This window comes from Sphaerodactylus townsendi, linkage group LG11 (genome assembly GCF_021028975.2).
Source record: "Sphaerodactylus townsendi isolate TG3544 linkage group LG11, MPM_Stown_v2.3, whole genome shotgun sequence".
In the NCBI taxonomy this organism is placed as follows: domain Eukaryota; kingdom Metazoa; phylum Chordata; class Lepidosauria; order Squamata; family Sphaerodactylidae; genus Sphaerodactylus; species Sphaerodactylus townsendi.
The window spans coordinates 9,779,899-9,792,903 of NC_059435.1; the positions used below are offsets into that span (position 1 = coordinate 9,779,899).

The 13,005-nt window shown below is 40.3% G+C and overlaps 1 protein-coding gene across 2 annotated transcripts in view; it reads right to left on the reverse strand.

Moving 5' to 3' along the window:
- The window catches only part of VWC2 (von Willebrand factor C domain containing 2), a 92,066-nt gene that overhangs the window by 34,689 nt on the left and 44,372 nt on the right, over window positions 1-13,005 (reverse strand). Inside the window, exon 4 of one of the 2 annotated variants that reach the window (XM_048511248.1) lies at window positions 8,519-9,543. The exons of the other annotated variant lie outside the window; for it this stretch is intronic. Within the exon in view, the coding sequence (XP_048367205.1) occupies window positions 9,458-9,543 (86 nt within the window). The 3' untranslated portion in view covers window positions 8,519-9,457. Of the gene's footprint in view, window positions 1-8,518; window positions 9,544-13,005 lie in introns of those variants that run through there. 2 annotated transcript variants of the gene reach the window in all.

A 13,005-nucleotide genomic window follows, 5' to 3' on the forward strand; every position in this document is an offset into this window, starting at 1 on the left:
TCTGGGGACCTCAGATGCGCCCCCCTCTCTATATTCAATTACCACCATATGCTACCCTCTTAGAGGGGAGTCCGGCCGTTCCCTTTCCTTAGGGAGGCCTCTAATTAAATTGGGTTTTGGGGCGCCTGATATCTCTGTACTGACCGCTGCTTTTAATAGATTTTAATAGATTTTATTGGTTTAATAACTTTACTGATTGTAATGAATATTGTTGTGCACCGCCCAGAGCCCCCCAGGGATGGGGCGGTCTACAAATTCAAGAAATAAATAAATAAATAAATTTAAATCCATGCCAAAGGGGGTGGATTTAAAAGGAGAATCTGGGAAAATCTGGAGGGTGCCTGCTTTCAGGGGTGCAATTGTTAAGCTAGCAGCACTTTCATGGTACCTTTAGCAGGTTCGCACCACTTCAGCAGAACCGACTGTTAAAATGATGACACCACCCCGGTTTGGTGAAGTTTGGTTCATGGGGTCCAAAGTTGTGGACCTTCAAGATTTAGCACCCATCTCCTATTACCGCCCATTGGAAACAATGGGGGATGGGGCACCCTTTTGGGAGTCCATAATTTTGGACCCTCTGAACCAACCTTCACCAAACCGGGGTGATGTCTGCAAGAGACTATTCTGATGATACTACCTAGGTTTAGTGAAGTTTGATTCAAGGGGTCCAAAGATATGGTTTCTGGCCTGCAAAAAACCTACAAACGGAGATTCAGACATGAAATGGGGGGGTTGAACCCGAGAACCCCCCTTACCTATGTCCTTGCGCACCGGCAATTACAAATTTGTATTTCTCTCAAGGAAATCAATTTCTCTGTGCTGCAACTACCATCTTTAAAGTGAAAGTAATCCCACAACTTCTTTATGGAATTCCTGTGTGGATTCATGCATATAATAACACAATCGAGCCAGAGGCTCATTTTTTTCAACGTAAAACAAGAATGCCCAGATGTGTTAGGTATTTTACCATTTGCATAGAAACCAAAGCAATCTCCTGTGAAAATTAAAGCCGGTATTATCTCCATCAAATACTGACTGAATGTGATTTTTTAACAAATATATACAACAAACAATGTTATTGATAAGTATCTTCTAACAATGAAACTGCAAACTCGCAGGTTGAGTTTGCAGTTTCAAGTTTACAAGTGTCTGTTGTCCAAGACAAGTTACAAGGAGATAGGGTGAAGGTTGGCTCATCAGAAACATGCTGTCTTCCCTCTGCCCCTCCCCAAAAATCCAACAAAAACCACCATTCTCATTTTTTGCCAAAGTGTCAGAACATGAAACTTTGAGAAAATTGACTGTGTGCCTAACTCCCTCTTGTCGAAAACCCAGGGGTAATTATCAATGGACTATTTATACTGTTAACTGTTTATTCTTGTTTACTGTTTATACTTGTTTTCATCCTGTCATTTTTACCAGTCAGTACAGTTGTCTCTCCCACATTGTGAAGCCCCTGGTGATCTGGAAATCTGTGTTAAAAATTGTGGCCCTCCCTTCCCACCAGAGATTAAGTCTGATTTTTTTTCTTTTTCTTTGATTTTAACTTTAAAAAAGAAATTGTGTATATTTGCGGTATTAAAAGATAAAATATGTTGATATAATACAATACTATGCATTTGTTTTATGCATTTCTGAGTTTCTAAACTTTTGCTGTGCTGTCTGCTGGCCTAGGCTACTTTCGCACATGCAGAATAATGCACTTTCAAACTGCTTTCAATGCTCTTTAAAACTGTGCGGAATAGCAAAATCCACTTGCAAACAGTTGTGAAAGTGGTTTGAAAACGCATTATTCTGCGTGTGCAGAAGGGGCCCTAGTGTCATCCATGGCTTTTGTAAACCATTCCCCGTGTGATTCCCGTGATATCAAAACTGCGATGGAGAAAGTTGTGATGTGGAAGGGAGAACTGAATTTACTGTCAACTGATTATATTGTCTGCTGATGGGTAAATCACATCCAATGTTGCATAAATTGTGTTTTGGAGTGGGGAGACCATGCACGTGATAATCCCAAAGTGACCGCCAATTATGTTCCTTTAAGACCAACATTTCCACACTATGGGGTGTATCTATTCCTTTCCTGTATTTCTTCTAATTTATGACCACTAAGCATCTGTCTAATCATTCAGAGTCATCACCTGAACAAAGAAATCTACTGAATTCAGTGGCAGGTTCCACTATGGGAAGGGCGTGCATGTGATTTGCATCCATCAAGGTCTTCCACTATAGACAACCTATTTCCCCTTTATGCTGCTCCAGGGTGTATTCTGTGGGTTATTTAGGACTGCAGTGAGATAGTGGTAGCATTTCTGCAGGCAGAAATCCCTGCTGGATCTAAGCCAATGATCAAACAGTGGAAGTACAAATGAGAAAAACTTAATCCCAAATCCCTAAATAAGAGGCACCACTATTGACTCCCCTTTTTGCCAGTATATAAGCCGTAATATCATTCTGAGGAAGGAAACCAGGATACGCCAGGATTTTCACACACAATCCTTCTTCTGCTAACAGATGTGTCAAGAGCATCAGCACTGCCCAACATATAAACATCCTTCTCTGAGACTCAACTGACTGAGGAAAGGCAGTACAGGAATCCAAGAGGAAATGTTAACTGGATTATACCTCTGTCTCAAGAAAGCTGTCAGCCCATTGTTCTGGGAGCTGATCAAGAAGATGTCATATACACACACTTAAGAGAATTGAGTTCCAGTGTCAACACACTAGGTAACACTTGAACAAATTATGACTGAAGAATGCACTGTGCTTCCCTAGACACCTGTGCACAGTAAAGATATATACTAGCCAGACCTGAAAACCGGCTGTGAAGTTCTCCTACAAAACCCCTCAAGTAATAAATGGAAGCTGTAAAACAGGCAGTGCTTACTGACTGGCACCGTAAGTAATAACATACCTTTGCTATATCAGTATCTCTATAAGCAAACAGAACTGGCACGCACCAATTCAATGTTTAGAAGGATGTTTACATTCAATGTTTACAAGTTACTTTCAATCCACAAGTATGATCCAGTCAGAGCCCCATTTATTTCAATTAAAAAATAAAGTATACCGTTAATTGTATTGTCGAAGGCTTTCAAGGCCTGGTTAACTTTGCATGAATGATGAAGGTTGGAGCTGGAAGAGGCCATGTTATACGGCAGATTTCATTCTCGATTTCCTGACCAGTTTGCAGCCTGCATCTGTGGCTGGCATCTTCAGAGGATCATATAACATAAAAGATGCCAGCCACAGATGCAGGCAAAATGTCAGGAGAGAATGCTGCTAGAACACGGCCATACAGCCCGGAAACCACACAGCACCCAAAATATACAGTTAATTCTTTCTCACTGAAATTGATAAGACTTCAAAATGTTTTCCTTTGGCTGAACAGGGTTCGGTTTTGTTTTTTAAAATGTTTCCTAATTAGTAAAATTAAAGTATTGGTAATTTAGAACACTTTAAAACTATGTCCTATAAATGGCAGCTGAATACAGCAATACGACACAAATTAAAATGCAGGCTAAAGAATAATTACCCCATAGGTTTTTAAAATTCTAATGAATGCATCTTAAGCAAGCTGAAAAAAAAATCCTATTCCTGGTCAACAGAAATCGCAGTTACTTGTTGCAATGTGAAAGATGAAATCATTAATTTAAAACCCTTCAATTTTTTTTAGCAGATATGTTTGCCATGCACGTCCTAAAACAATTGGCTCATTATCATTAAAGCATTCTTAACAGCCTTTAGAGTGAAAGTCCATGAATGGCTGAAACATGGCACAGAAAATAAAGATCCTAAAGCCTTTTTAATGCTGTGTGATCTGAATTATCTAAGAGATGAGGAACTGAAGCCCCAGCGGTTTGATTTTGCACACTGATTCTTCCTCTTCCTATCCCGCTTAAGTGACAAGCTCGTATTTTAGTGCTAGGTCGGAAGCATAAAGTTCTGTTAATATCCCAACAGATCAAACAGACAAACCAGTATAACATAAGACAAAACAAACAAACAAAAAACAACCAGATCAATAAAATACATATACCTCATATAATCTGCAACATACTAAAAATAATATGTAGCAATGGGTCTATACAGTTTCTCATAAATCAACATTTTAGCCTTTTAGGTAGATCACAATTGTCAGATATTTAGCAACGACTCGGGTTGTTTCTGGATCAAGGGCTGCTAATAATAATGATACCACCTAGGGCTCAAGGGGAAACTGATATCTAATCCAGAGAGCTCTGAAGCCGGCAGATCACTGATCATAGAATAACAAAACATGGTCTATGACAGTCTTCATTGCACCAGGTACACAATTGCAGAAGAATTCTGAAAATGGAGTATTAGTCAATCATCCTCAGTTCTGCAGTTGGCAGAACAATCGATCTGGCGAGCATAAAAGCATGCCTGTGGTTTGGTGTTGGGGACATTTCAAACAGCAGGGAAGGGTTAAAGGAGGAGGAATACCTAATGCAGAAATAACATACACACCTTGCCCGAGTTAGTTTACCAGCACCATCCAGATCAAACCCCTTCGTCCTCATCATCCGTGATACTTCTTGGTGATCCATATTCCTAAGCATAGCCAGGGAAAGGCCAACAAACTCAATTCTATTAATTACACACTTCTCCCCAGAACTTCTAAAATGGTTTTCCTTCATAAGATACAAAAGCCCCACGTGGGCATTAGGCATTGAATAAAGAATCTTCGTTCGCAGGTTAAAGGGTGCTATCCCTGAGCAAACTCTACTCTACAGGCAGGTCCTGCTACATAGCTAAGCGCTTCTACCATCCTACGCAGGAACTGAAGAGGTGAGACGGAGAGACTGTTTATCCAGCTTCAAACAAGATTTGAGGGATTATTTTGGCATTAAAAGCCTCGATAGCCACAGGTATACACTGACCTCCTTTTGAATAGAAAAACCTTTAAAAAGTGTTTGTGTTGGTCTTAGCAGTCTCAGTAACTGATTAAATGTGGGCTTTCCAATTGAGATAACTAAACATAACCCCTAGATATTTAAAGTGATCCATCCTCTCTATTCCCACCCCCCCCTTAATAGTCCTGGTCTTCTGTCTAAAACAGGACCTTTTTGAAAATATTGTTATTTTAGATTTACAATTCCAGTCCAATCCAGAGGGAGGGGGCAAATCCCCCTCTGGAGGTGGTGTGGGCCTACCCCAGTGGAAATGCCCTCCTCGGGGGACCTACCCCAGTGGAGGGGCAAATATGCTGGAACCCAGTCACTGCAGTGCCCGGCCTCAAGTTGGCATTCCTGGAGTAGAGCTGATCTTAGCTTCCACCTGGGTTTAGAGTCCAATTCGCTGCAGCCCCGTTGCACTGTGGCCACCCTTTTGCGTTGCGTAAGTGCATAGGGTTCCGTTGGGGGAGTCCCGGCGTTAGTCCCTTCTGAGTATAATAATCAATAAATGTGTTTAATACCTTGCAGAGCCCTGGTTTTGATCTAGATAATAGCAGTGTGTCATCTGCATGCATCAAAGCAGGAATCATGCACAGCCAATGTAGGTCATTTCTGAAGGTAAAGGATCATGTCATTTGAATAAAGACGAAAAAGTAGAAGGGCTAGGAGACAACCTTGTTCAACACCTTGTGAAAGGGGGATAGAACCAGCCCATGACAAATTTGTGCCATTGGATACTCATATAATTAATAGATTAACCAGATTTGGGCCAAAGATGGCTCCTTTGAACTAAATCAAATGCAGCCCTAAGATTCATAAACGCTGCATAAAAATGGCCTAATAGGAGAGAAGAATACGTATCAGCTGAATGATCAAATGTAAGACAGTGACCAAGAGCTGAAACCCTAATCCTACCTATTCAAGATACCATACACCTTATACCTTTACTCAATTCAAAAGCTTGGAATGAAGAACAGCTGTGTATATACTTTACCTATTGTTGACAAAAAAACTAATAGGTTTGTAATTTTTAGGCTCAAACTAACTTCTCATTTTGATGGTTGCTCAGTTTACCATTCTGTTCCACTCAGCATTTTTATTATTATTATCATTTTGATATCTCACCCTCCCCCTTCAGGTTCGAGGTGGCGTACAACAATTTTCCCATTCTGTTCCCATACTCTGTTCAGAAATTGTATCTGACAAGTGGGACAAAGATGGATTTGAAGTTCTGAACCGAGCTCTGCCAAAGGGGCAGGTTTCCAGCAAATAAAAGCTTTGGCTTTCAACAAATGTAGATATCCAGCTAATAAAAAAGGAATTAAGTGTATTTCTGAGCTGCTATACAGCTCCGCTAACACACACATCAGTGCACACCCATCAATAACCTATAGATCAGTTGTATTTGTATATAGGATGGAAGGTAATCCTGGAGTAATTTTCTGCCACTGACTAGTTATTCTTCAATCTCTCTGTTGATGGACCTCTAGATCTCTTTAACCATCCACTTCAGCACATGAATAGATATGTATTGTATATGTGCATCTACAATAATATTGTACCTTAACAATGCAGTCCGACTTAATAACATAAAAGGACAAAGGGGAGATTTTACATTGCCCATTGAATTCTAAAATGTATAAGTAGGAAGTCCTGTCAGGTCAAATTTCTTTTCACTTGGGAAGAATGATCACTATAAAATGGAATGGTTGGTCTACCAAACAAAAAAGAAAAGGGATGTGGGGAAAAGGGGAAATGTATTAATGTAAATACAGAGATACCCAAACAGTAAACAATAATATAAACAATTTATTGGACTGAGCAATATACCAGACCATGGTCACACAGGCTGGAAAATGAACAACAGCCAGTTGATTGGAGTGTTGTGGGGTTTCCGGGTTGTATGACCGTGTTCCAGTCTACCTTTCACAGTCTATGTATATTTTCTGTCCATCATACATCTATTCTGTTGATCATATACATTCATCACATATCTATGAGGGCTAATTTCATTTAGTTGGGGTTGAATTAATAACAGACTCTTAAGCAAGTCATTTCCTGCCCAATTAACATCACATTTGAACTGGTCTGAAGGGGAGAGAATCGTTTTATTAAAACCAATAAAGGAAAGCTTTTATCAGCCATCTACACCCCTATTTGTGGAACTCTTCCTTTTATTTTAGTAGTGTTGATGCTGTCTGATTCCTTTCTTTTTTAAACTTTTTAACATCTCTTTTGTGTTTTGCTATGTGTGTTTCTACGCTTGCTAACTTGCTATCATACAATCTCTATCTTTAGAGCATCTCATCTGGTATTTTCTCCATTCTGACCTCCTTTTAAGCAAAAAGGTCTGCTTTACAACTTCAGTTGTTTGTTTACATTCATAACCACTTCTACATTTTCTTTTGTTTGGTAGAACTTCATTAAGCGTTCATTTATATGCATGAAGTCTTATACTGGCCACTCAATAGAAAACAATTTGATTTAGCAGCTTGAACTGTGATCATTCTAATCACAAGGACTGCTGGTTACAGACCTGAGCTATTTAACTGATTTATAAATTACCTGGAGCAGGAGAAAAATAGCAGAGCAGCCATGTTTGCTGATACTAAAAGACTGAGAGAGAAAATCTAGGTCTTGAAGAGTTTCCAAAGGATTTCTCTGAATAGGGGGAGTGGACATCGTGATGGCAAAATTTAAATTAAGTGAATGCAAAATGGGCAATAAAAACATTAATCAAATATGTCCAGGATGGTGGTGGTGGGGCTATGTTCAATGAAGAAACTACTAAGGAAATATCTTGAAGTCATAATAAGATTATTGAAAACATCAACAGAATGTGCTAGGAGAGCACAAAAGGAGAATTCAATAGTTGGGGTTATTAGGAAAGGAAGTAGGTATCACATGGTCAGTATTAGATACTAGGTGTAGCTCTCATCAGATATGAAAGAAATACTACATCAACTCCAGGGGAAAAAGCTGGCATGAAACCACAATGCAAATTTAAAAGATATTTTCTTTTAACTATAAATGAGAAGGTTGGACTATAAATTATGATTAATATTAATTTAAACCGGTTTGAGGAACAACATATATTTAAATACGAGTAATCTTATAGTATCCCAAAGGCTGGCTGCAGGTAGTTTCCGCATTTTAAAATTATATATATGCTTCAAATCAACTTTTTTGAATTTTCTACTGATGCATTGGGAGTACCCCCACTTGATGTAACAGAACATATATTGCTGGTTAATGACTGTAATAAAATGTGTTGTTGATTAGTATTAATTTAAGATAGAGCATACTGTAATATTTTAGCAATTGGTTCATGGGCCTACACAATTTTCAACACAAAGAACTAAGTAGAATAGTAACTTCATCTACCACATGCTGGACCGCCTTTGTTTTAGAATGTTCCGCTTGGGTCCTAGTACCCAACTAGTTCTATTAGGCGGGCACAAGGACCCAAGCAGGGAATTCTAAAACAAAGATAGTCCAGCATGTGGAGAATAGAGTTAAAATTTGACTTAGTTCTTTTTGTTGAAAAAGGTATAGTGTTATTACAAACAGTTTCACACTGAAAAACAATAAACGATTCCACATTAATTTAAATTACATTTTAATCATATTTGACTGTGGTTAAATAATAGGTAATCAATCAGCAGCATCTGATCAACATGCCCAGGGGTCTGCAACCTGCGGCTCTCCAGATGTTCATGGACTACAATTCCCACCAGCCCCTGCCAGCACGGCCAATTGGCCATGCTGTCAGGGGCTGATGGGAATTGTAGTCCATGAACATCTGGGGAGCCGCAGGTTGCAGACCCCTGAGCATGTCCAAAATGCTTGTTGTAATTGAACATAAGGGAAGCTCCCATAAACATATTACACCCAAATTTAAAAACAAACTGTACAGATAAAAAAGTCTAACTTCTTTCTGGCTAGAGCTAGCTCCTAATCAGAAAAACCTGTCATTAACTAATAAACACATTTTGAGATGCACAGAGTGGCGTAATTTATTACAGTTGTGACAAAAGTATTTGTCTTTTGTTGAAAGGCAAATATAAATTATAAAAATAATAAGAATAATGAAATCAAAATATTAACAACGTCTTCAAAAACAGGGAACGTACAGTCTAAAAAAATCTGAAGAGTTGATTCTATAATAGCATTTTTTTAGTTGTAGCTTCTACTTCAAGAGAAAAAGATCTGTGGGATTATCCCAGAAAATTTTTAAGTCTTAACGTATGTGCTTGTTCATTCACTAGGAATCTGGTGTTTCAAAATGGGCATAATATCGATGATGTGAGAACAGGAGAGGTTCCAACGGTGACTTGTCATGAACAGAATACTGATGAGCTTTGGACTTCCAACAACTTCAAACTCTGCAGATGTGGGGGACCAGTTTGGTTGGTCTACCCCAGACTGATGGATCCTGACAGCTTCAGTAGATTTTTCTACCGACCTGGCTGGTGGTTCTCCTGATACTCTGGTGAATCTCTGCAATATCAAGGTGACTGAGACAGCAGACACAATCACTCCTAGATGTCTTCTTCCACTGAATAGACTGAGTTCAGGCCACTGCTTTTCCATGGAGCTTGGGATGATGAAGCAGATGGGAAGATGGCTGGAATGAAGATGAAGATATGTGAAAGCCAGTATAAAGGCCTACTCTGTGGAGAGGAGGGTAATGAAGAACTGCTTCTCTACCACCATTACATTTGCACTACCTTATTCAGATGGATTTTCTACAGGGCTTTCATACAGAGTCCAGTCTAAATTCTTGCAGCCCACTTAGATTTGTTTGCTCAGATTTTGTGCTCTAACCATGTGTGCTCTAACTCTGAATTGAGCACAAACACATGATGCAGCAAAAAATATTGTCCAGTTTTGGTGGCTGTAGTTTGGGAACATTTATGGGATATTTGGAAAAGTACACAACCTTTGCTCATCTTGGGATTGAGAAAGGAAGTAGTCAGCTGGGTATAGGAGGTGACTAACAAAGGTGGCAGCTGTAACGCAGCTCCTCAGAAACTATCCCTGAATCCTAATTATCTGTCTTTCCAGCAGCTAGTAGCAATCTTCCCTTCTTAGGAAAGCAGTGTTGGTACTGAGACACTTCTGGGTAATACTGATCACCAAGACCCATTTCAAACCAGCTTCTTGATAGTTATGGGACTGAAAGTTCTTTGATTACCTTTTTGATTTGAAATGAAAAAAAGGGAAATGAACCGGTTGATTGGTGGCTTTTGATACCATCAACCAACCTTCCCTGTAAGCCCTGTAAGCCATATTGGTGCCATGCAGTTGTGTAGCTACAATGGGGCGGGGGAGGGGGCACCCCGCCCTGGACATGCACTATTGGCACCACGTGGGCGGCGGAAAATTGCCTCCAAGCCCTTCCTCCACCCCCAGGCCCGGCAGAAGCCCAGAGCAGCTGGTGGGCCCAGCAAGGCTGCTTTTTCAGCCGGCTGAACTAAGGTAAGTGGGGGGCGGGGGCCCATAGGGAGCCTGTGGGGGGTGAGGCCCAGATGCCATTTTGCCCTGGACACCCCCCCCCCCCGCCACTGGTGCCATGCAGATAAGGGGCCGCCTGGCCTCTCCTGGGTGGTTCAGTTTTGAACAGTGCTTTGGTAGTTCCGTACAGTACCAGGGAAGGATTAGAGTGTAACCTGGACACAGTGTATACACCTCTGAAGATGCCAGCCACAGATGCAGGCGAAATGTTAGGAACGAGATCTCCCAGACCATGACCACACAGCCCAGAAAACTCACAACAACCAGTTGAATCCGGCCATGAAGGCCTTCAACAATACATTAGAGGGTAAATTGACACCAACCAAAATTTTTTTTGAACTGCCTAGTGGGGTTAGAGTATTACATTCTGGTGGATCTGCCCCGCTTATCAAGCAGGATACAGAAAGTATATCAAGCAGGATCCCGCTTATCAAGCAGGATACAGAGAATGCTGTTCCTCAGAGATCCATGTTGAACATGCTACTTAATATGCACAAATATCGCATGCTAGTTTTCATCTGTGTTAGGTGAAGCAACAGATTTTTCAAATGGGTACACTGAGTCAGTAATGGACTGAAAGAGCTCATCCAAGATAAGATTGGAAAAGTGAACAATTAATTCAGGGAAGAAATGTTTCTCCTGTTATTCGTTAGTTTTGATACCCTGCCCTTCTTCTTTGGGGATCAGGGCAGCGTACGACAGTTTTAAAACAATCTAAAAACATTTAAAACATTTAACATCTACTCAATAATTGCAGTTCAAGAGGTGACAACTCCTAGAATATCATCTAAACACAAGGGGCAATAAGTAATATTCCAACCCTGACAATTTAGTACACAAGGGTTGGTAGATGGAGGAGGCCTCTAGATGTTACCATACCTGCCTCAACCATAAGCCTGATGGAACAGCTCCATCTTACAGGCCCTGCGGAACTGCATAAAGTCCTGCAGGGCCTAGTCTCCTCAGACAGAGCGTTCCACCAGGCGGGGCAAGGGCCAAAAAAGCTATTCTTTGAACTGTTCTGTCCAGAGATGCATTCCTCCTTAGAGACCAAATGCTCAGCTTACACTTCTCCTTAAAGATCAAGCACATAACTTCGAGGTAAGAACATAAGTACAGCCTAATGGATCAGATTATGGCTCCATTGTCCAGCATACTTATTCAGCAGAGAACCAGTTACCTGGAGAGCATGGAGGCCAAGACCCTCTCCTACTGATGCCTCCCAGAGGTTTGCTACCTGTGGATACAGAGGTTCCCTTCAGTCATTATAACTAGTTGCTCCTGAGGTACTTCTTCTCCATGAATCTATATGTATGGCCATCACTACAACCTACTTTCTGGTTGCATATTACAGTAGCATCCATTGCACACAATGCCTTCCCTTACCCGTGGCTGGTGGGCTGGCAATGGACCCTCCTAGAGTCCTTTATTACCTGCCTTCTGTAAGATCCGGCCCTTGTTAATGTAATCTATTGTATGCCTTTGAAATAGATTTGGAAGCTTCAATGGGCCAAGAATATTGTAGCCAGATGATTAGCTGGAACTGGAAAGAACATATATCCTAAGCATTAAACCAATTCCACAAGCATCTATTTCGCTTCCATGCACAATTAAAATCACTAGCATTGACTTTATAGAGTCTGAAGTTTGGGCAGCTAGGTGCTGCCCCCCCCCCCCCCCAATACATTTTGTTTGCTTTCATATGAATTTGTATATTAAGATCTATATCAAAAAAACCTTTCCCCAAATGCTTTCATTTTTGTAAGTTAAGTGGATTGTTACTGAACAGAGGGCCCTTTTTATGAATATGTTCCAACCATGAATTCCCTCTCCTGGCAAATTCAGTTGGCACCTACTCTAACATCTGTTATGTACCAGATGAAGTCTGTACTGTCTGTTCGTTTATTTAAAATGACACATAGCTATCTATCACAATGGGCTAGCACATCAAACATAACACAAAGACATATTTTTTTAGAAAAACGTGAACAGGTTTTGCCACCTTACCTGATACCAATGTCAATTTTTGACTCTTTGTCCATGGACTACATATGGAAACAACCCAACAACCATTTTTTTCCCAAAATGCAAAAGACATACTGTCATCTTTATAGGAAAACCCCTGCAAATCCAAATCACCTCCACAAATACAGGATACATTGGCAGGTGGTACTCCTGCCAAAGTTGATCTTGCATTTAGAGAGGACTGAAAGAGAGAGCGTAAGCAGTAAAATAAAATCAGGTCAGAGACCAGCCTCGCCTGCAAAGCAGATAAAACAAATGATGGCTGGAAAAACTTGTACTTTAGAAAACTGAAATAGTGGACAGACGATACAACAAACATGTTGTCTGTTTCTCTTATGGATGTTTACACCACAATTACTTGTCAAGAAGTAAATTATTTCAGTAGAACTGCAAAATGGGTCTCACTCATCACAGAGATTGTGAAGGCACATATAAAAATTCCCTGTGTAGAACACAGAAATATCTTCAACATAATAGTTCAAAACCACAAATGTAAGCAAATCCCAATAAATTCTATTCTACACACAAGTAGTCGGTTATAACATTT